General features: G+C 40.6%; 1 protein-coding gene across 1 annotated transcript; it reads left to right on the top strand.

The window, feature by feature from the left end:
* Positions 1-709: 709 nt before the first annotated feature.
* Positions 710-17,469, top strand: C1R (complement C1r). The gene is made up of 11 exons (XM_007420402.4): positions 710-864; positions 2,053-2,284; positions 2,705-2,897; positions 6,467-6,604; positions 7,134-7,330; positions 9,982-10,129; positions 10,220-10,341; positions 11,656-11,734; positions 13,362-13,502; positions 14,712-14,786; positions 15,677-17,469. Coding segments are annotated over exons 1-11 (2,157 nt in total). The 5' UTR covers positions 710-862; the 3' UTR covers positions 16,507-17,469.
* The last annotated feature ends 6,464 nt before the right edge of the window (positions 17,470-23,933 follow it).

Here is a 23,933-nt window from a genome sequence, read left to right as displayed (position 1 = left end):
TCCAAAGAAGTTAGGTATTTAAACTTAGATTCACCTCTTTAGGCCCACCTTTACTTTTCCCTGGGTCATCCCAAAATTCCCTTGTATGGATATGAGGGGATGTACTATCTGAAATATCTGAATATGCCTATAAATTCTTTGTTGCTTGCTTTGCAAGGTGTGGTTCTGGGCAAGATTCCTTGAGCCATCCAGGTGGTTTATTGGCCAATAAAACTTCTGTTAAAAGCCTCATCTCAAGTCTTCTTATTTGGCTTTACTGAAACTTGGGAAATAAAAGGTGCCATACAGTAACACACTTATTTATTTACTGCAGTATATATAGTATGCTATTCAATCCCCCTCAAAAGCTCCAAATAGCTTAGAAATAGTACAAAACTACAATAAAAGCAATAAAATGAAACTTATAATACAAACCAGACAACTACTAATAATATTAATAATAATAACAACAATATCTTTCTGTTCATCATCATGTTGAGGAAGACCGTTCTACATAATAGCAATGCCTCTATCATTCTATCTGTGTACCTACTTACATATGTATATATCTCTCTCTGTTTCTAAGTGGACATATTTATAAAAGTCTGTGTGTGTGTGTGTGTGTGTGTGTGTGTGTGTGTGTGTGGAGAGAGAGAGAAAGACAGCAGAGGGCAGTAGAACACAATTTAGGAAAGCCATAATTATTACCTAATTGACTGGAAACTACCAGCTATCTCTCTTCCCTCCCACTCCGCATGGGCTACCCCAGCCTCAATGAATCATAGCTAACAGGATTAACAATTTATTGAAATCTGTTTGCAACTCCCAAGAACAGACTACAAGAACTGGTGGGAGAAAAGAGAGCTTAAGCCCAGCTACGAACATGTGAGTGTTGTTTATGTGGGAAGGGGAGGTTGCGTGGGCGCCTACTTGTTAAAATGCATACAAGCATTCCTCTGTTACAATATCTGTATTAGAACATCTCCATTGTCCAAGGACATGGAATGTCTGCGGTCTGCCTGAGGAGGGTCTGCAGGGCTAGGTTTAGCCTTAGAAGAAGATAATACAGCCTGAAGGTGTTGCTAAAATGCCTCATTCTTGCTTCAGTCCTGCAGCCCCCTGATGCAGACTGGATTAGCAGCTACAGTGTGGGTACTTTTCTTCATTCAGCTAATAGACCCTTTAGCTCATCTTCAGCTGAGAAGCCAGGGATTTACCAATGTAGACTGAAGGCAGGGAGTTGGGGCTAAACTTAGCAGTTTGTCTCCAGGTTCCTTCCCAGCCATTTCCAGCAGAACTTGGTGATCTTCGAAGAGCTTTGCAGAGCAACAGAAAACAAATCAGAGTGGCAGCTACTTCGCAGGCAGTGAAAGCAAAACTGAAAGGCACTCAAGGACCTATGGTGGCCTTTATTCTTTCCTTGCTAACTCCAGGACCTTTGCAGAGAGTTTAGTCTACATGGCATGGCCACCAGAGATGACAATGTTCATGACACTCTTGGTATTGCTGGCAATTCTGAAGGATCCAAGTTTTTAAGGCTACCATACACTGTCCTGCTATGTGTTAAATGTTTTCCCACCTTCTGGATCAACAAGGGAACTGTTCTAATAGAGGGGATCAAAACACCATGTTCCATCAGGAACTACAAGACCCAGTTCACTAGAAGGTCTATAGGCACAAGGATAGGATCTGGATTATAAAAGTTCAGACAACCGCTACAACAAAGAAATAGATTTTTGTAGCTATTTGCTGCTCTGTAGTGGTCACTTGGATGTTTACAACCAGATTAGCATCATTGTACCACTATAGGCTGGATAGGCTGGGCATATAGCATTTACCACTGTAGAAATCCAAGTTTCTCTGTTAAAAGGCAAAACAAGGGTTGTAGTCCATAAGGCTAGTTTTGCAACACTGGGAAGATGTTACAAAAGAAACAGATGTAGTTTCTCTTAAGGTGCATGTTGCCCAATTCAATTTTCAATGTGTCTCTGTGTGTCTTGTGGTGGGGGGGGGTGTCATTACAGAGGCCTTGTTTGCTCTGTCTTCTCATATATGCCTATGCTGTGTTCACAGGTCTCCCATTGTCCTCCTTCTTCAAGGAGCTTTCTTAGTTGCTGCAGTCAGTTCCAGGCCAACCACAAGGAAGCTTTACGGGGAAGTCACATCCCCAAATTATCCCAAAGGATACCCCAACAACAACATCAGTACCTGGGACATTTCAGTACCGAAGGGCTACAGAGTGAAGCTAAATTTCTGGCAGTTTGATCTGGAGCCATCTGAGGCCTGCCGATATGACTTTGTCAAGGTATGTGAAGAGAGGCTAGGTTGTGGCGATGGGAATCCGGGTCTATGAGGTCAAATATTACTGTATTCCCTGGGCTTTGCATCACAAGCTTCTTCTTGTTTTCTTTATTAACCTCCCCCCATACTTTTTTTTTTGTGTGTGTGCTTGAGCTCAGATTCTACTTTAGTTGCAAGAAAATGCTTGCTAGAGGGAATTTTGATTTCCTTCCTTCTTCTACAACATGCCAGCTTTCTGCATCACTATTTGTTTTCTATATTCCGCTTATTCCAATGCAAATTGGCAAAATGCTTTCTGCATGGATTGCATTTAAGGGATAATAGTTCAAAGCCCCATGTATATGTCAAGTTAGGTGGAGGTCCTTTGGATATTGGCCAAGGAGCTCTCCAGTTTCTAATGCTCTCTCCTTCTTCTTCTTGGCAGATCACAGCAAACAAGAAGGACTTAGGCAGGTTCTGTGGCCAGGTGGAGTCTGAAACAGGCAACCACCCAAGAGACAAGGAGTTTTTGTCCACCAACAATCGAATGCGGCTCTTGTTTCAGTCTGATTTCTCCAATGAGGAGAATGGCATTGTGGTTTCCTATAAGGGATTCTTAGCTTATTATCAAGCCGTGGGTAAGTATCAAATCTGTATACCCTGCTGAAGTCTAAGCACAAACTGATCCAGCTTAATTTTTCAAGATCAGTCAAGGTTGGTCGATGAGAGATATTCCAGGGAGGCAGGAAAGCAATGTAAGAGAACACAAGCACAAACAATCAAAAGAGAGTAGGTCAGTCAGTTGACAGCTTAGCTCATAAATAGCAACTCAGCCCAGGTGGGTAGAAATCTGGGAGGAAGCATTTCATAGTATTTAAAGAGATTCTATTTTAATTAACTCAATATAAATGAGGTTGGGAAATATCTATTACAGTTTCCAAGGTTCTGTGTTTATCTTAGTTTAGTGGTATATATGTAAAAGTAGCCAGAGGCATCTGTAGCAAACCATGAATACATGAAATGACACTATGTACTACGTATGTGATGGTATGTTGCAAATACTGCCTTTATGTACTTGTGCCCTGACATCTGGTGCAAATGTATAAGCCATGGAATTTTCAGCATTGTCATTTGCCTCCCTTGGCCACCCCTACCACCATGGATGACCTTGTATGGAGTCATACTGGTGAAAATTCTGGCATCTATATTCTGCAGCAATTGAAATCACTAAATTATTTTCAGCAGCAGCCCCACAGATTATATTGTGTAGATATCCAAGTGAAAGATTACTAGCACTAGTCCCTGTCCAGAAATAGCAGAAATTGGTGAACTTGAATGGATGGAAAGTATGTAAAGATACTGAGGGTGCCTGAGGCTCTAGTGACAAAGCTAGATCTATGAATGCTATACATTTTCTTCTTTAGGGGAGTACACCCATATCTAAAACATTTACATTGCCTGAAGGCCATCTACCCCGAACAGCACCTCCTTGTCATGATTAATTTTCAGTTTATTGGACCTATCACTACAGGCACCAGTTCAGCCCCTTCATGCCTTTATATTGATATTAAGCCTTTATTTGATGAGACATGGCATCCCATTTAAAATCCCTAGATGGCCTTGCCTGTAAAGCAGCTTCATTTAGATGGGGAGATGGCCCCAGACTTGTTCAATTTCTGTATCAACTCACAGCATGAACTTTCACTCCCCAAAGCTTGCTGGAAGACACATCTCTGTCCTACTCTATGCAGACAATGCTGCAATACTCCCAAGAACACCTATTGGGCTTAAAAGAGCACTGAGAGCGCTAACACAGTACTGCAAGGAAGACCAGCTAGAACTCAGTTATCAGAAAACTGAAATCATGGCATTTGCCAAAAGGCCCAAGAGCTGTTTCTGGAGCCTAGATGGCCACAAGACTGAGCAGGTCTCCTGTTTCAAATACCTGGGGGTAGTCCTTCATTCTGCCAGCAGTAGGAAAGCACATGGGGACTGCATTGCTGAAAATGCATAGAGGAGCTCATCTGCCATTCTTAAATTCCTTAAGACAAGAGGTGGCCATTACACACTTGTAGCACTCAAATTATTCGAAGCCAAGCCAATAGCTCAACTTCTTTATGGTGCCCAGCTGGGCCCCTTCTTCAATTCTGTACCATTAGAACTTGTACAATCCAAATTTCTAAATCAGCCCTTCAAGTCCCAAAATGTGTCTCTGCCACCCTGAGACTAGAGACAGGCCTCATGAAAGTGGAGGCTAGAGTGTGGATGACCATACACAACTATTGGCTCAGACTATCCTTTTTTCTCCTTGGCCTTGCCCCATTAACTATGAGGGATGATTTTCAGTCCAGATGGAAACAGGCAGTGGCAACCGAAATCTCATCCTTGGGCTTCTCTCCAGGTCTTCTACTCAGCATGGGATATGATCAGGCCAAAGCACTCATTAAACAGTGTGTAGCAGACACAGAGCGCCAATTGGATCTAGCCAGGTCCCCAACCTTTATTGCCAGTGAATCCAACAGGTACTCTGCTTCCCCTATGGCATACCTAACTAAACTCGAAGTACCTAAACACCGGAGGGCCTTTACTCTGGCACGATGCCATGCCCTCCCCTCAGCTGTCCTTGAAGGTTGATACAGGAAGATCCCTTACCCCGAGAGACAATGCCCCTGTGTCTCTGGACGCATGGAAGCAAAGAGCATGTGCTTCTCCAGTACCTGTATTACAGAGACATTCGTCCAAGCCTCATCTCACCATTACTGCATAAATATCCAGGGCACACAGGACAGTTCTACCCCTCCCTGCTTTCAGATACCAACCCTGCTACAACATATAATATTGCCAGGTTCTGCCAGCAGCAATTAAAATTCGTCAGATGATGACCTGTGCCATGAACTAGACTTAATGAACATATAGTTCATCATACTAGAGTGCTCTGTAATTTGCTAGATGTAGTCTGCCATATACTAACCTTTATGCTAATGCTCCTACTCCCCCCCATTTTAGAACCTTTTACATTCTTGTTTTTTATACATTCTTTCTGTTTTATATCTTTTAAATTTTCAAAACTTTTTATAAACTCCAATGTATCTTTTATGGTTTTTAATTGACTGTACCCCACCCTCCTTTTGCTGGTCTATGACCATGATAAAGATTTGATTGATCAGATAGGGAGATGGGAGAATCCAATAGTGCAAGATGTTCTGCAAGATCAAGCAGAAACTCCTTGGGACCGACCCTGCATGTAGAAGCAGAACTACCTGAATCACAAGGCCTTCCATCCCAATTTACAGAATTGACATGAAAGAATAAAGTTAGTGGTATCAAAACCCACTGACAGATCAACAAAGAGGATCACATTCCTCCTCTTTTTCTCTTTCTAGAAACAGTCCAACCATCAGAACGATCAAGACCACTTCACAATCAAAAACAGGCCCAAAACTGCATTGAAATGTATTTAGATAATTTATTTAACGTGACTGTGCCTGGAATGGAATCATCACTTAAGCATCTTGCCCCAAACAGGATAGTTGTAAAAACTGTTGCTGGGCTTTTAAAGAGTTTGAAGCACAAGTATACATTTTACATAGACTTGGGTGAAAGTTGCATATGTTAATTCATAACTAAATAACCATACACCCACACACACACATAAAAATAATTATTGGGATTTCACAGAAATCTAAGCCAGCTGATGAATTCCAAATTATTCATTTATGTCCAGCCCCTAGCTCATTCCAAACCAGGTTTTCCTCAGTCACAGTTAATTTCAATGGCTGTGAAATGGTGTACAAAAAAGTGGTTGGTGGATTTTCTCACGAGTCTCCTCAGGACCTGGGGGCTTTGGATCACAGGAGACTTTAACTGTATTGCTTATGTTTTTATTTCACATCTGCAATTCTGTCATGCTCAGTGAAGAACAGCAGACCCTCAACATTGCAACTGTCTATAAATATGGGGGGTGAGGGAGTAGGGCTTTCAGGAACCACTAATCTCCAGTTGTGGTGCAGCACATATGAGCAAGCAGGAATACCAGATCATCAGCAGGAGGGCTTGGATTTCCTCTTCTACTGGGGGAAGCTGCCCTGGAAAGAGCTGCCCCGAGAATGCTTTTCTGCTCAAGAGCAAAGGACAGACTTGACTGTGGATGTAAAATTAATAAAACTCTGTAAACCTTTCTTTCCCCTGCTTTCGTCTCATCCTCTAGATCTGGATGAGTGTGCTGATGGAAATGATATTGAAGATGCTCCTCGGTGCCAGCATTTCTGCCACAACTACGTAGGGGGCTACTTTTGTTCTTGCCAGCCCGGCTACCAACTCCAGAGTGATGGGCACTCTTGCAAAGGTGAGGCCATATGATCCTCCAGAAGAAGCCAGAAGACTGGAAAGGACAGAGAGCTTGTGTAGAATAGTGCCTCGAAGAATATCAGTGTGGAGGAATGCAAGGTACTCTTGAGGAAGTTTGCAGGAGCCGTTAGTGGAGGAGGAGTGACAATGTAGTCCTGAGAAAGGAGAGGAGAACATGTGAAAAGGAAACTCAGGAGAACCCCACCTTGATTCTATTTGGTATCGAGGCAGCAGAGGAAAGCTCTGAATGGCTTTAAGATTCTGCTATGATACTCTAAAATAGTAAAGTAGCATTCCTGTAATCCCTGGGGTGTCTATTTCCTGACCTAGCCTACCTCAAAGGGCTGACAACCGGCTAGTTTAGAGATTGTGTCTGTAATGCCAAGGTGTTATTCCAGATTCTGCCATGGTGTGGGAAAAGAGAAATAGGTTCCAGAAAACAGGCCACCTGCTAAGAAAGGATGCTCCGCAGATGAGCTAATATGAATTTCCTTTCAGTCGACCTTCTTTTGTTTCTTGCTCTGCAGTGAATTGCAGCAATGAACTGTTCACAGAAGCCTCTGGGTATCTGTCAAGCCCTGGCTATCCTGAGCCCTATCCGGCTAACCTGCGGTGTAATTACAGCATACGGGTAGAGAAAGGGATGACCATTATCCTCAAGTTCCTGCAGCCCTTTGAAATTGATGACCACCAGCAAGTCCACTGCCCTTATGACCAGCTTAAGGTACTCCAGATCAATACATTCCTAGCTGGTATTCCCGTACTTGGCTCAACCCTATAATGGATGATAGGTCAGGATTAGGGAAGTCCAAGGATCCCTACAGTCTGTCCTTCAGGTACCAGGTTCTTATTGTGAAATTAAAATTTTTGGGACTTTCCTAAGAAAGATCTATGATCCAGAATATTGTCCAAATACTCACCTTCTTCCATCTGCATTTTTATGTAAACTCTACTTCAAATGTGGTGAGTAGTTCCAGGGAGCTTGGCTTCCTCTGAAGAGCCTGTTACAGACTAAGTGACTCGGGTAATATTTTATATATTACAAGTGTACAAGTAGAACACAAGTAGACACCAAGGGTTTTCACTGATCCTGAAGTAATCAACACACTGCCCCATAGCTGATCCTCAGGGAAAGATCTCAAAAGACTGTCAGGCTGGGCTCTTTCTGTTTGTTTCTCTGAGTCTCAAATTGCAGTTCTGTTCACACTGTTGTCAAAATGCTTTTGTTACTACACATAGACAGGCTTTCCCTCCTGCCTCTAATATGAACTTTTTTTCCATTAACCAAAACCATCAACCATTTTTCCTTAATAATAATGCTTGTGTGTTTATTACTGAATGATTGATCTATTACATTATGTAATTGTTTTTAAAAATATGTTGTGTCACACAAAAATAAAAAATAATTAAATAATTAAATGAAATCAAATAATTAAATTAAATTAAATTAAACATTAAAATGCCACAACTAACAATAAAATCAAAAGCCAATATAAAAAGATAAAAGAAATGCAAGAAAAAGTCAAATCATTATGTGAAGGAGCTAAAACGAAAAGCCAAAAACCATAATCATGGGAGGTCACCAGTACTGCAATAGTAACAGTGTTCAAATCCATTGAAACAAGCAAAAATGGAAATATTTCAATAACATTTAAATGTCTTTGCCATATGTTCCACCTTATTTATAGAAGAGAGAAATTAAATTTGAACTTGTAGGTAGACATCTTCTGACTGACTGATTTTAACAAAAATATTCAAAACACGTATTAAAAATGAAACTCTAACAACCATATAGAAAAATTAATCAGACTCTGAATTTGGTACAAGTCAAATTTTGGAAACCCTTTTTCATACTAATGGGCTTTTGATCATAAAGGAATGGAAGCTTTTATTTATGCCAAATTTCCCAAGTAGGTTTTATTTCCCCATTTTGTATCACATTTTCTTCCTTTGCTAAAAGATCTATGACTGTTTTATGAGGTTGCAATATGGTTCTTTTTGCCACTAATAATAAAATATTTCACAATTACTAACAGTCAGTTGTCAGAAACTCTCCCCAAAATCCACATCCATACCGTGTGGACATGTTGAACAGGAAAGATTTAAGACACGTCCAATGACAGAGGACAGAGCCAACATAGGAACCAGGTCTATTCTTGGATAAGTGCATCTCAATGTTCACCCAAATCAATGATTCCAAATTGTAAACACCTGAATAAAGTTGATAAGCATTTTTTTTTCTATTGTATGATATGCCATTTCTTACCCAGATAACTAATACTGTATGTAACAGATCTGATCAATGTTCTTCAGGCACAGTAATAAAAAGCTGTGGACTCCATTCAGTCTTTTCAAAATCCAAACTTGGTAAAGCTTTAGAAGAGCCTCTTGGACTCCATCTATTTAAACAAAAAATGATGGACTAGTATTGTCCAAATTCCAACCAAAAATAGTAATAATACTATGTTTCAACTTGCCATGATTAAAGACTAAAATTTGACATGATTAAAGATTAAAAACAAGTGGAATTCAGTTTAAAGTTGTACAACTCATTTAACTATTCTAAATAACTCCCCCACAGTTAGGATCATCTTTTCCACCCAATATTTCCAGAGCAGAAAAGAATCAGTACAAATACTTGAACTGTCCTATATGATTATGTAACTTAAATGGTCTATATGAGTTTTCTTTCCTTATATTAAGTATTATTTTCAATAATGTATTGACTGTCTCACCTCACAATGGCTGTGGTGATATACTGGACTCTATATTTCAAATAACTAAAACCTAAAACTACCAGTCTGTTTAGTATTAAATACTTTTCAATTTTGACCTAAATAGATGCATAATTTAATCTAATGTGTCTTTTTCTCTATGCCAGATTTGCTGTTTCGACCACACAATTAATATTTACAGAAGAGCTTTGGTTTACAAATGTGCAGATATTTGACAGTAAATGCAGAATATTGAAACCAAGTATTTAAAAAGTCAATAAGTGTCTACAGTTTTGGGATCTAGCTAATCGTTATATTTATAAATTTCAGCAAACAAGAAGAATCACGGTAAAAATAATTTGTTTTGTCACTTCTGATATATCATATAAAATTCTAGAAGAGAGTGTAGAATGTGAATGAAATGAGCCCAACTTTCATCACACCTGCAATGATTTGTATGAGTAGAACCTTTTAAATATCTTCAATGGACTAGGAAGCTGATATAATAGAAAATCTTCTTGTGTGTTCATTGTTCCCTCATCAACTTGCTGGTTTCTTGAAAACGACCAAGAAGATCTTCCTAATCTGCTTGCTGAGTTTGGGGCAGCATTAAGTTGTAAACTGTGGAACATTCATTTCTGAAACCTCAATTTCTTACTAGATCCAAGCTGGCAGGAAACAGATTGGTGAGTTCTGTGGCAGAGTGCCTCCAGGAACCATTGAAACCAGCAGTTCTTCAGTCGATGTCATTTTTCTCACAGACGAATCAGGATACAGTCATGGGTGGAAGATTTCATACACTACAGAAAGTAATTATCCCCATCCAATACTTTAAGTTAAAAGGTAATGACCTACAGTATCTTCTGCTGCTTCTTTCATTTCTTTCTCATCTCCACTAGGAATCCGTTGCCCACAGCCTGTGCCAAACGATGCCTTCACCATCATCAAGGACCCACAGCCCCTGTATCAATACCAAGATTACATCATTGTCAGCTGCAAAACTGGATATAACTTGATGGAGGTGAGGCTTATTCATTTGGGTTCCTCATTATTTTATCTCTTACCATCTTCTAAGCCTTTTTCTTGCAATGACCTTAATCCTACTGGCCTCTTTTTTGGTTCTCCCTTTGGTTCTTCTGAAAGCTTTCCTTTCTTTCCACATCTCCTACTCCTTTTCACGGAAGCAAATTCAAATACATGCCAAGGCATGAAAAAACAAAATCTCTTCCCCAAGCAAAAAAAAGGTCAAACTGTGACTGAATTTCTGATTAAAGACAGAGAGTTGCCAATTGCGCAATTTTTGAATAGTTACTAAAACACTAGAGGAGAAATTGGAGAAACCGAAAGTTAAGAAAGAAGGAAAACATTACTTTGGAACTCAACTCTAAAAGCTGCTTTGAATGTCAGAACTCAGTTCTACTAGCACCAAACTTACAACTGCAAGGTTTTCTCATGTATTCACACTATAGAATAACTCTAACCAGTCATATGTTAACTAGGGAAGACTACAGCAGGCCCACAGCTTATTTTCTTCCGGGGGGCACATTTGTTACCCCAGAGTCCCAGATTAATTAAAAAGAAATCTCCAGCAGGGATAAACTTTGAATTAAATGAAAAAATGTACAATCACTGTTCTGCCCAATTGTTTTGTGGGAAAGGAAAGTGTTCTCTATGGGTTTATTCAGTGAAGTCACAGCCATGACTGTCAATTTGTGAGACTGAAGACAGAAGGGACTTCCTAGTGCTGCCTGAATCAAATTTCAGACCTATTATCCTGGAGCAGTGATTACTTCTCAGAGAAGTACATCATAAGATCCTCATTGTTAATTCAGTTGTGACTGATGTGGAGCATGTACAGTCTAAAAATAATGACAATAATTGATCTTCTTTATAACAGAGGTATTTTTTCATGCAGAAAAGCCAAAACCTGAAGACTTGTTTTCATGATGTTTCTGAATATTTTAAGAATCACCCTGCTAATGCAGGGAATTACTTTATAGTCATAATTATATGGGTGAAGATAAATTACTTTAGTTCTGGCAATGTTGCTAACCCCAGAATGGTATTGATAATATGGGGGAGAAATCATTCTTACAAATGAAGCTTTTTGTTCTTCTCTACCATGCACTCCAATCAAGACAAAGGTAAACCCCCATGTATAGCCTACCCCATCTGCCATTGCCAAACAAAACTTTCCTAAGATTGCATCTCTTGTCTGATCTGAACCTCAGTCAGTAGGACTGCAGGTGGGAGAAGACAGAAGCATTATACTAAGGAAGGGACATGGACAAAGGTATTGGACTGGTTGATTCATAGCTGTTGTTCTTTTGAACAGGGTAAAGAACAGTTGGCATCCTTTACCTCTGTCTGCCAAGATGATGGAACCTGGCATCGTTCTATGCCCCGATGTCAAAGTGAGTAGTTAAGCCTCTCCTACCTGTTGCCCACAATGCCACCTAAACAGGTCAAGTTCCCCAAACTCTGGTGACCTTCTTGATGCCTCCTGCTGTATAAGGGAATCTTATGGGAATCTTCATTGCCCATGGCAGTCCTAGTGAGAGGCATTTTGCTGTCTCTGTCCACAAGATAGTCCACTGTGTTCATCTGATCTAGACTGGACAATAAATTCTTCATGGTTTAGTTTAAGGGTTACTCACCAGTAGCTTAGAGCTAGAAAAATATACCAGCATAAAGTTTGCTGCCTTGCCCTCATTGGCTATCCTTATCTTGGCGCAGTCTTCATTTATGGTGTATGGAAGAATGATGGTTGGATTCTCCTGGCTTCATTTCCTTCTACTTCTGCCAAATGTTACCCACCATAAAAAGTGTCCAGCAGTCCCTCTCCTTTATGTGCGATAGAGCCGGGACCAGGGTGGAGCCAAATTTTGACCTACAGTTAGACAGGCAAGTTTAGGCATCTGTCAAAACTCACTCTGATTTTGCAAAAGTGTATTAAAGGAAACCTGACTATTACCTGATATCAGCTGATAGGCTCCTTTTGGACTTTTATCACCATTTAATAATAATGCTAAGTCATATTCAGAAGTAATCTAAACAATAACTTAAAGGGGCAGGGAAGATTGCATTATGAAGCAGCAGAGACAGAGCCCCTCTGCCACCATCATTTGTCAGCTTCTGTTCAGCTGATCCAGGTCTCCAAGCTGGGTTAAAAGAATTAGCCTGTCGCCCTCCCAAGGAGAAGGGCCCTAGAAGACAGTGCCCAGGAACCGGAGAGGTGGCAGACTCACAAAAACCATTTGATGCCTAGCTAATCCCTCCCCAGGAGTGACCGAGCTGTGCCACCAACAGAATGGTCAACAAAGCCCATCAGATTCTATCCATGGCAAAACCCATGTTGAGATAAGTCAAAAAACGCTACTTCAGCACTGATGCGGCTAAGAATGATTTAAGGCAGCAATCCGATGAAGGCAATGCCATGAGGAAGGAGTGGAAAAAGAGGTTGCTGGGGCAGCTGTGCAAACAAAGAAAGTCTCCTAAACTGTGTGGAGGAAAGTCTCAGATTTACACTCTTTATTTTCTGACATGCTGGCAACAGTTGATCTTCTATGTGACAATCCTGAGCTCTCTTTTATTTCTTTATGTTTTCCTGCTGGCTTCTGTGTGCTAAACCTCTCTCTGAATTACTTGCGTTAAGGATTCTGTATCTTTTTGCCTGTGCTTGAAAAAGCAGCACTGTATATGGAGATGCAGTTTGGATAACTAAGCTATTCCTTTTGCTTCTCATTCAAAAACGAAACAAACTAGTGATGGTGTCCCACCTAGAGTTTTAATCTCCTTCGATAAAGGCATTGCTCTGTTGGGGCAGGATGTGAGATATGACACACCATTAATCATCAGTTGAAAAAGAAATGAATGATTAAAATTCATTGTAATACAGTAATTATTAAATTATTAATAAACGATTAATATAAATTTTTAAAAGAAATGAGACCTTGGGTTGTGATCATTTCTGATCCCTGGAGGATCCCAGATGGAAAGACGCCTTTCTCTTCTCCCTCTTTAACTTGTTTTGTCTTGCAGTTGTGAACTGTGGTGAACCTACATTTCTGAAAAACGGGGCATTTAATTTTGTGTCGTCAACAAAAAATAACAACTATCAGTCGGTGATCAAGTACCGCTGCAATGAACCCTATTATCGGCTGCTCAACAATCCAGGAAAAGGTGAGGCCATGAAGTGCAGGCCCAACGTAAGCAGTGCAAGTTGCAGGGTTGCATGGCAAACTCTACAAATCTAGCAACCAAGCAACTTCCTTGCTTTTGTGTGTGGGTCGTCTTTACCAAATGCCTGGGGATGGGGTAGGGTTGAATGGGGGGAAGGCTGGGCATGCTCCAGGTCCCCTTGGTGAAACAGCACCACCTGGCAGGGCCTCGGAAACATGCCTTCTCTGTCATGGTGCCTGCCTTATGGAACAGCCTTCCCCAGAGATACGGATGGCCCTGATCCTGTTGGCCTTCTGGAAAGCAGTGAAGACCTGGCTTTTCCCCCAAGTACTGGGGCCAGGATGTTGGTGGAGCTGGCACAGGGTACCTGATTTATGGATGAGAGTTCTACTGGGGCTCCAACAGTGCCTTTTTAAAATGCTTTTTAAAAGAAAATAATTGCATTGTGTTTTTATTCTTATATGCTGCCCAGAGTTCCTTTTGGTAGATGGGTGGCCATATAAATTCCTTTAATAGATAAAATAAAATAAGATAAAATACAATAAAATACAATAAAATACAATAAAATACAATAAAATACAATAAAATACAATAAAATACAATAAAATACAATAAAATAAAAGGAGAGATGGGAAAGGTGAAGCAATAGCTGATGGCTTGGGCTCTTGGGCAACTGATCTCACAATGTTCATTCTTTAAATACACTCATTATAGCCAGAAAAAAATTATTCATTCATTCATTCATTCATTCATTCATTCATTCATTCATTCATTCATTTTATTTATTTAAATTTGTTATAGTTGCCCAACTTTGATGGACTCAGTGTGGGCTACTGTGGTGTTAAAACAGCATTGGGACAGCAATATTTGCTGAAAACGTGCTATGATGGTGTTATCTCAATTAAGTTTAGAAAGCTCTCGAGAAGAGCTCTATCTTAACCAGCTTCTGGAAGGCCACCATTCTAACTTCCACAGGAGGTGGTTCCGTAGGGCAAGGGCCAGGATGGAGAAACTCCTCTACCTGGCCTTGGCTGTCCTGACTTCACAGAAATGAGGATTCATGAGCAATTTCTCCTAGGTCAATTCTGGTTGGAGGGTGAGAATGCCTCATGCCAGTGGGCCCTCACAGACTAGAAAATCCCAGATGTTAATATATTACATTTTCTGCAAACTTTGGTCCCACTATTCTTGTTCTTGTTCCTCCTTTAGGTACCTACACCTGCTCTGCTGAGGGTTCCTGGAAGGATCAAGTTAATCATGAAGACATCCCAGTATGTCTGCCAGGTAAATCATGCCCAAAGACCTTTCTTGTTTCATGTTGTTATAGAACATGATCTGCTCTTCCCAGTAGCTAGAGCTGGTGCTGGTTCCAGAAGACTAGCAGCTCCTAGTGCCAGAGGAGGCAGAGAGGAAGCAGGTATCAGGCCCACCCCTTTGATGTTATTTGACCTGTTAGAATGAGATGGGATTCTGAATCCAGACCTGAGATTAGCTTCAATTCTCATCCTCTTCTTAAAACTAACCTCTGTAAGTAACAAGGAGGATAGGCTAGATCAGAACACACACAAAAGTAGAGATCCAAACATATAAAAGAAGCATACTGATGAAGCATATAGACATTGAGTTTTTTTCTTTAAACCAATAACAACGACCAGTGTCTCTGGTTAAACATCTTTGCCAAGAGTAAAAATCTGAGACTTCTGAGGTCTTTTTTTTTTTCTGGCTTTCAGTTCCTTTGTGTACCCAGAAAGGCAAATGAGTAGTGCCCACAGTCCTAATAGGAAGACAACACCATAGGTGCCAGGCATGCTTGGAGAAAGAAGAACGAGCCATGCAACCGATTAGCAGGAAAAGTTGGCAGGCTTTAGGTGCCCAGTTCTGATGGCTGTCCATTGCCAAGTATAGTAGGAATCTACTGAATTACCTTCTGTTTCCTCCTCTGGTAGTGTAATGAGAGAGATATCAACCCCTGACATTTTTAGCCCAAAGAGGGGACAGTAGTGAGCTAATGGATCAACAAGAACTAAAGAAGAAAGCGATTACAGAGTCCAGGTCTGATATAGTTAGTTAAAGGAAAGATAAGGTGTCCAAATAAGGAAAGTTTGCTGAGGAGGCCAATAGGGCTGGGAGATGGGGTTCTACTGTCTTCCTGAGCGTTCTCCTTCTTTTTGCAGTGTGTGGAAAGCCAGACAACCCTGTCGTAGAAGTCCAGCGAGTTATTGGTGGAAAGGATGCCCCACGAGGCAGTTTCCCATGGCAAGCTATGACGGTCATCTCTGGACGAGCAGGTGGGGCACTGCTGGGTGATCGCTGGATCCTGACGGCTGCCCATGTTGTGTACCCAAAAGGGCAACAGAATTCCACGGAGACGCAGAGCCCTGAACAGGTGGCTGAGAAGGCTGAAATCTTCCTGGGTCACACAGAGGTCACCGAACTGTACAAAGTAGGCAATCGGCCGGTCCGCAGACTGTTTGTGCATCCAGCCTACAATCCAAAGGATGAGCATAACTTTGATGGAGACATTGCGCTCATTGAGTTGAGGGATCCGGTGACCCTCGGCCACGACATGCTGCCTGTCTGTCTCCCTGACTCAGGAAACACCACCTATTATCATCCAGGTTGGATGGGGTATGCCAGTGGCTTTGGAGTAGAAAAAAACATTCTTGCTAGCAGACTGAAATATGCCCCCATCCCAGTGGGCAACCAGGAAGAGTGTCGGGAGTGGTTGCGAGGAAAGAAGATCTCTGGGAAGGATCCAGTCTTCTCTGCCAACATGTTTTGTGCCGGTTCCCCTTATGGAGGAAAAGACACTTGTCAGGGTGACAGTGGAGGGGCCTTAGCTGTGCGTGACATGGAGACTCAGCGTTGGGTGGCCACAGGCATTGTTTCTTGGGGCCTTGAGTGTGGCAAAGGGTATGGCTTTTATACCAAAATCATCAGCTACTTGGATTGGATCAAGGGCATTGTTGGGAAGGACTGGGTGTCTATGCAAATGACTCATTAATCTACTGAAGAAGCATAAACTAAATTATGATTTCATGCATGAATGGAAAAGACATACTTCTCATGTAGCTTCCACTATTCCTGCTGCCCTTTTCTTTGATACCAAATAAATGGATAGTTGTGTCTTTTATTGGCTGGGAGAGGTGGGGGGACAATTCCTCTTGCCCAGATTTCTCTTCTCATCCCCCAGTGCCATTAGCAGAGAGAAAGGTTCCTGAACAGGGAAAGATTCCTGAACAGGAAAAAGACGTGTCATTTCTTCCTTTTCATTCCCCTCAGCATCTTGGCTCAAAAGTGTTGGTTTCTTTCTATCCTCAGTGGGGCCTCTGAGATGGGGAATGACTGCACGTTGTATAATTTTGTGAATATGAGTGTATCTTTAAGCATCTGGCTCCAGAATATGCCACTAGATGCAGCCCTCAGGACCAAAAGATTGCTACCATATTTTTTTTAGGAAAAAATGGCACCTTTTATTTTTTTTCCATTTTTTGTTGCAATAAGTGAGAGAGCCCTTCATCTCCTCCTAGAATAAGCCAGTGTTGGTTTAACTAACAGCTTCTACTGATACCTCCTCTATCAAATCCTTAGTTGGTTAACAAAATAAACTAAAACAGCTAAGTCAAACAATTATAACCATCTCAAAAAGATTTGTATATTATTTGCATTAACAGTGGACAGAACTTCTGATACAAACTTATTATATTGCTATAACACAATCTCAGAAAAAATGTATTTTTTGTGATTAATAAACATCGGAGCAAGTTATCAATAAATCAAAACATGTCAAGAACAATTGTTTATGGCGAAGAAAGTCGTGTGTGATAAACTTTGTTGCTAAGAACATGCAAAACCACATGTAAACCTGGAGCAGGGGTATTCCAATTACAAGGCTGGGAAAAGAACTGACCCAAGTCTATTGAACCAAAAGGGTGGGAGGTTTAAACCTGGTGCTGACATTTTTGTGCCTCTTGATTTTTGTGTTCTGCAACAGGCAGATCTTCTGGGTCTATATGACTTCCTTCTTGTCTGCAATAAAGCAACCTATCTAACACTATCAAGTCTAAGAAGCTTCTGCTGTCATGTAGTTCCCGAATGCAGGCTTGGGTAAATTTATAGATAGGCCTGGCCTAAAGTACAACACATGTCTTAGCAACATAGTTTTTCTGCCACCTCTCCATGAGGCCTCTCAGCTCACAAGCAAGACATGAAGTTGTCCATAGCTCTACTGGTATTGAAGGCAGTCTCAAAATGTGTAAAATCTGCTTGGCTTTGATACCCCTTACCATGGAGGAAGGTGAGATGACCACCAGTGAGTAGGGACTGAGGCAATAGAGGGAGAATAGGGTATGGCAATGGTGGCAGCAAATTTAATTAATTCCAAGCTAGTATTTTCTGCTGACTCAACGATTGGTGAATAGCATTTCAAAACAGCAGTGGGGAAAGACCCTTTGAAATATTACAAGCTATGCAAATAAAGAATTGGGACATTGTCACTTAGAGATGTTTGACACACTCTCTGGTCACCATGGCCAAGAGAGAGGTAAAGACACCACCATTCACTTGATTGAACGAAACCAGAGTGTTGCAATTGTGAAGCCCTGTTGCAGTTCAACAGACCTCCGGTCTCCAAGACTTGTTCCTCCCAGACATACAGAGACATTTTCCTGGTACATAATAGTATAATAATAAACTCTCTGGAGCACAAATGGATTATGGAGCATGTAATTCAAGGCAGAATTATATTGTCTTCCGAAGGAACATGAGGCATCTACCAGAGACTAGAATTTAACCCCGGCAAGTCTTTGTCTCAAAATCACCAAACTCAAGCTAGTTTTAACCTGCACATTAAGGCAAAATGCAGTTTGTCTGTGTGGCTTAGCATAGTGTATCAACCCAGCCACTCTGGTTTGTAAATTATGGCTAAGCAGAGTTGTGGGAAGTCTATGGGATGTCCACAGCTCCCGCTCCCAGTTTGTGGCTCTGGGAGCACTCACAACATTCTGGCAAAATGGTCAGGTTTTGGCAGCAGAAATGTTAATGCTTTTTTCCCCTTTTCCTGTTAAGTTTAAGGTACAAATGGTTTCACTGCATGCTTTAATGCTCCCCTCTAAAGGATAAAAAAGTGTACTTCCCCACATAAAACATAGCTCTCTCTTTCTGGCTTAGATTACTATGTAAACTCAGCCAATTCCATTTTGTTCAGCTAGCGATGTTAAATAAACCTGGCTTAGAATGTTGTGCGAAGACAGCTTTTGAATGGAAGAAGCATTCAAGCTATGTGTGTGTACACATTGTCTTGATTTGGCCTGTGATTATCAGTTAGTGGACTACAATGACCTGGAGTGTTTTGAGAGCCCTGTTCCAGTAAGTGCAACGGGGAGAGGCTTCATGCGGTCACAAGCAAACAGCCAGGGGCCTGATCAATCTGTTACCCAAACAAGTAGTGGGTGCCAGATGGAAACTCTGTCTTTCACCCAAAAGAGAATGGCTTCATGCCCATAATATTCTGTGTCGGAGAGTGAGGTGCAAGCATTTAAACCTTGATTTCACGATTAATAGTGACATTCAAAGGTTACTGGAATTCTTCTGTAATGGCTTTTTAAACTTCTCTACAGTAAATATACTTATCAAAAGTCCATGCATCTCTGCATTCCTGTTTATTTATTTCCAACACAGCTTGCTAGGAGTTTCTTAACAGAAATGGACCTTAAGAGCATCAGAGCGCCTGGTTAAGCCCAATTTTGCACTATGGATGTATGATGCTTAATCTGGGATTAAGAATTCTGTCAAAGCCATTTTTTCCTCTGCAAAATGCTGTATTCTTCATCATTCAAAGGTTCAGACATCTTAAATGCTTCTCTTTTCCTGTTGTATACGGTCCTTCTGTAAGCTGAGGCCCAATGAGTTGGGTTTCTTTGGACTCCAAGGGGAATAGTTTCCCTGATCCTTCCACAGTCTTCATAGTGTTGCAAGTTCTCACCTTTCAATGCCACTCCTGACAGTATTCTCTCTGTCAAGCAAGCTTTCCCACTAAACACCCTTTGGAATTAACTACATTTCAAAGCCATTTGTTTAACTAGCTCAGCTCCCCAGACTTCTTCTCAGCTCCCCTCTAGCCAGCTGATAAAGGCAAGGTCCTGATGACTTGTATGATGTTTATTGCAGACCAATAGACAAAGGGAAGAGGAATACTAGCTAAGTTTTCTCCTCACCTACTGTCCAGCTGAATAGGCTTTTTCATTTGAAAACAGGCAACCAGCTAAGGCAATTGGATTGTGGGGGAAGGGTAGGGAAGGCAGTCAAATAGCAGGGGGAGAGATCCACAAACAGAGAAGTTGTGAGAATGGTTATCTTTGGACCAACCACATTCTAGGCTTCTTTGGGAACTGCCCAGATTCATGGAGGAAGCATAGTGTCCCCCCTTGACAATAATAGGAATCATATACAGTAGATGGCTGAATTCTCAAGCAGTTTCAAGTTTTCACCCTGCCTTTCTGCACACATAAGCACTCAAGGCAGCTTACAACAATAAAACAAAATTACAAAACATATCATGCAACAGAAAAATTAAAACCATTAAAATTCATTTAAAATTTTTAACCTTATCACGAAGCTAATGCTAGGACAAATTAACACCTAGAAATACTCATCCTGAAAGGATGTCTTGCTTGCCCCTCTTCTACACTGGTCATGTTGTGGCCTGTACATTAGTCTACAGAAGTCCTTATGGGATTCTGTTGGTCCGTGCATAAGTCTGAATCATTTCATCTTCACTGCAAACTTGGCTACACACTGTTCCATTCAGGTTGTATTGTCCAGTGAATGTTTTCAAGGCATAAAAAAACAAGGAAGCCATCTAGCTCCTTTTTCCTTAAAAGGTAGATGAACCACCACTAGCAACAATGCCTAGTTCAGATTGCCCTAGTCCCAACATTTTCAGCCCTTGCAATGGGCTGATGTTCTGGTAGCAAAAGACAGCAATGGGCCAGATGTTCTGGTAGACACACAGCTGCTGCCTCTGGACAATCCTTCTCGGGTACTTTTAGCCCCCCTCTCTCTCCCTTTCTCCTAAAGTTAGCTTCCTTGGCCAGTGGGCTTGAAAGTTAGTGGAAGGATGGGAAGATTTCATTGGACTAATTTCATGCCCTGATTTTCAACCCACCGAAGTGGCTTACAATCAAAATCCTCAGAAAATACAGCTAGAACAGCAGCATAAAAACTATATAACAATTACCTATAACAGCAATTAAAAATAGGTGCCACAGAATTGGAGTCGACTACTAGCAAGTGCATGGATGTATGCAATAAAATAGCATACAAAATAAGCAGATTTTTTTTAACCCAGACATTCACAGACCTGGGGAAAAAGCACACAGTTCCAGGGGGATAATCTACCCTGCAGCTGAATACCAGCATGTGGCAGTCTTAATTTTTTTTTTTTTTAATAATAGTAGCATACAAGTGCAAGGACTAGATCCTGATAGAGACCACCTTCCACAAGTGGAGAAGACCTTAATCTTCTCTTTCCATCTTCTTGCGTATAGGTATATTTGTTTTCTGTAAGTGACTAGGGAAGAAAGTTTCCATTTCCTCTGTATACATGCTGATCTTGAACAGGACTCAGTCGCTCACATGCTTAAACTAAACCAAAAAAAATTAGAAAGGCAGGTTCATAATATATTTACTGTAAAACAGCTGACAGAATGGAACTGCCAGGCACCCCTAAATCCTCATCCTCAAAGTTGTTGCTTTTGGACTCCTCTATATCTTTAAAAAAAAAAAAATCTCCAAAAGGCAGAAATCTGGGACTTTTACACAATTAAGTAATATTACTCTTTGGCCATAAAGAATGTGGACAAAAATGCTGTGTATCTCTTTTTTACCCCTTGAGTTTTTATTTAACCCAGATGGGGAAAACCCAGCTAGCTTAGTCAGTTTCTCAAAATGCTGCTGCTGCTATTTAAGCTGCAAAATTAAGCTGCTAAAGCTGTGGATCCGATTTTGCAAGATTCCAGTGTATAAATAAGAAAATCCTACCTCTGGCCTTCTCCAAGTTTTTTTTTTTTTAATCTTCTCATCCGAATTGTTGATTTTGAGAACTGATGGCCTAGAAAGGAAATGTATGGACCAACTCTGAAGGCATAGTCCCATCTGCCTCCCTTCAGTATTGGCTATCCACTGTCAGATTTCATTCCACCAGAGGATTATTCCTCCATAACTTGCATTTGAGATCATAAGGGCAGAAACTTACATTTAAAAAAAAAAGTCAGGACATTTTGATGCTAAGGACTCCAGATGCTGCCTTATTCCATAGTCTGGTGGATATTTATAGTCTTGTAGTTGTTTATAATCCAAATTAGGAGGACTGAGTAGATGCAAATTGGCCATTAAACCTGTCAATATTTTACAATATGTAGAAAGAGAAGAAGATGTAAGAATGTGTAGAGATGTTTAAGTTATAGGAGTCCATAGCAGTTGCTTACAACATCAGATTGAAGGTCTGTCCCTGGCAGAATCTGGAAGAAAGCTTTTGGGAAGCTTATAAACAGGACAAGAAAACTTCTTTTGGCTACATCTCCCAGAACTATGTGTATTGTTTCTGTGTCTGGAAGGAGATCTGTTTTCCAAATGTGCCTAATCCTTTGTAAAGGTATTGGTGACCTTAAGATTTTGAGAAAAGGGAGAAAGATTTTCCTCGTAAAAGTAACTGGAACACCAGGAACATGTTAAATTGGGATTGTGGGACTTTGAAACAGAGAAAACGTCACTGAACATTGCAATCCCTGAAGAGGACAAGGTTTCAATCTAAAATAGATAAAAGTATTCTGATATATATTTTCAGGAGAAAAGAACTGAGGGCCAGAGTACACAAAGTTCTGTTCTGGGAAGTGGATGATAAATAAATACACAAGGATCCACAAGGGGGTAAATAAGTCATTGGCTTACGTGCAACTAATGTAACACAATTGACTTTCTGAATTCTTGCACAAAAATATTTGGCAGTTGGCAATATTTTGCTTCATTCTCGGATTCTGCATCAGGCAAAGAACAAGACTGTACTCATCATTCTGCAAATGACGTTCTTTTTAATAAAAGCAGAGTTTGGCTTACAGGGAGCATTATTTTCATATTTAAAATAGCTCCTTCCTGCCCCCCCCCCCTTTTTAAGTCCAACCTGCAAATGAAGATTCTGTGAAGATTCTCCGGTAGCCGACAAGGGCTTTTTCAGGCAATGACCCACTTTTCCTTCATGGAAACCTTTAATTAACTGGGTGCCTGCTTTTCTTCTCTCTCAAGCAGAAATGTCTCTCCATTAAAAAAAAAAAAAAGACAACTTTATTTTAGATGACCCAGGTGTTTGAAGCTGTAGCATGAGAGGACAGCCAGGACTGCCTCCCTAGCAGTGCGTTGGTGTAGCCTGGCTTAGTACATTTCAAAGCTATTCAATAAGAGCACATGATGATGAAGAGCATTAGAATAGCACAATCACATATTCTGGACTTGGATAATTGGAGCACAATTATCAGAAGGTCTTCCCACTGCTATCTCAGATGGACACACTCTCCAACCCTTGACGATGTGTATAAATTTCATTTAAATAGCCTTCTTCCTACTGAACAAAGTTTGGTGCCTCTTTTTGCTTCTGGTCTTCTGTATTACATTACGGGAGCTGGACTGAAATTACACTCATGGCCTGTAGGAAAGAAGATATTCCCACTGACGCTGACACTACCTGTTGATGCCCTGAAGCAGCTGTTTCCTACAAAGACTGGTAAAATGGAAAACTAAAAATGGAATATTCTTGTCTTCATGAGTGTAAATTGGTTTTTATGCAATAAGGGTATGAGGAGCTACTCTGGACACAATCCATCAGCAAAAGCCTACTTGCAAGCAATAGAGAAGATGAAGGCGGGCTGCCATTCATTTCAATACAAAAGAACATTTTGGCATATCATGCTCTATGATTTTCTGTTGCCCACAGTGGCTGTGTGCTCCAGACCTATGATGCAGCTAGCTATTCCTTCTCCAATGACTGAACCTTGGGAGTCTAAAAATGCAATACTCTTGCATGAATTAACAGGAATTTGCACAACTGGCATATAGCAGCTTCCAAAAGAAAGAAAGAAAGAAAGAAAGAAAGAAAGAAAGAAAGAAAGAAAGAAAGAAAGAAAGAAAGAAAGAAAGAAAGAAAGAAAGAAAGAAAGAAAGAAAGAAAGAAAGAAAGAAAGAAAGAAAGAAAGAAAGAAAGAAAGAAAGAAAGAAAGAAAGAAAGAAAGAAAGAAAGAAAGAAAGAAAGAAAGAAAGAAAGAAAGAAAGAAAGAAAGAAAGAAAGAAAGAAAGAAAGAAAGAAAGAAAGAAAGAAAGAAGAAAATAAATGAAGCCTAATTAAAGAAAGAGAAGACAAGGCGATTAAAAACAAGAAAAATA

Source organism: Python bivittatus, unplaced genomic scaffold, assembly GCF_059951505.1.
Source record: "Python bivittatus isolate LINGU-HERP-01145 unplaced genomic scaffold, Pbiv_v1 ctg000270_np1212, whole genome shotgun sequence".
Classification (NCBI taxonomy): domain Eukaryota; kingdom Metazoa; phylum Chordata; class Lepidosauria; order Squamata; family Pythonidae; genus Python; species Python bivittatus.
This window is presented reverse-complemented; position numbering and strand designations above follow the sequence as displayed.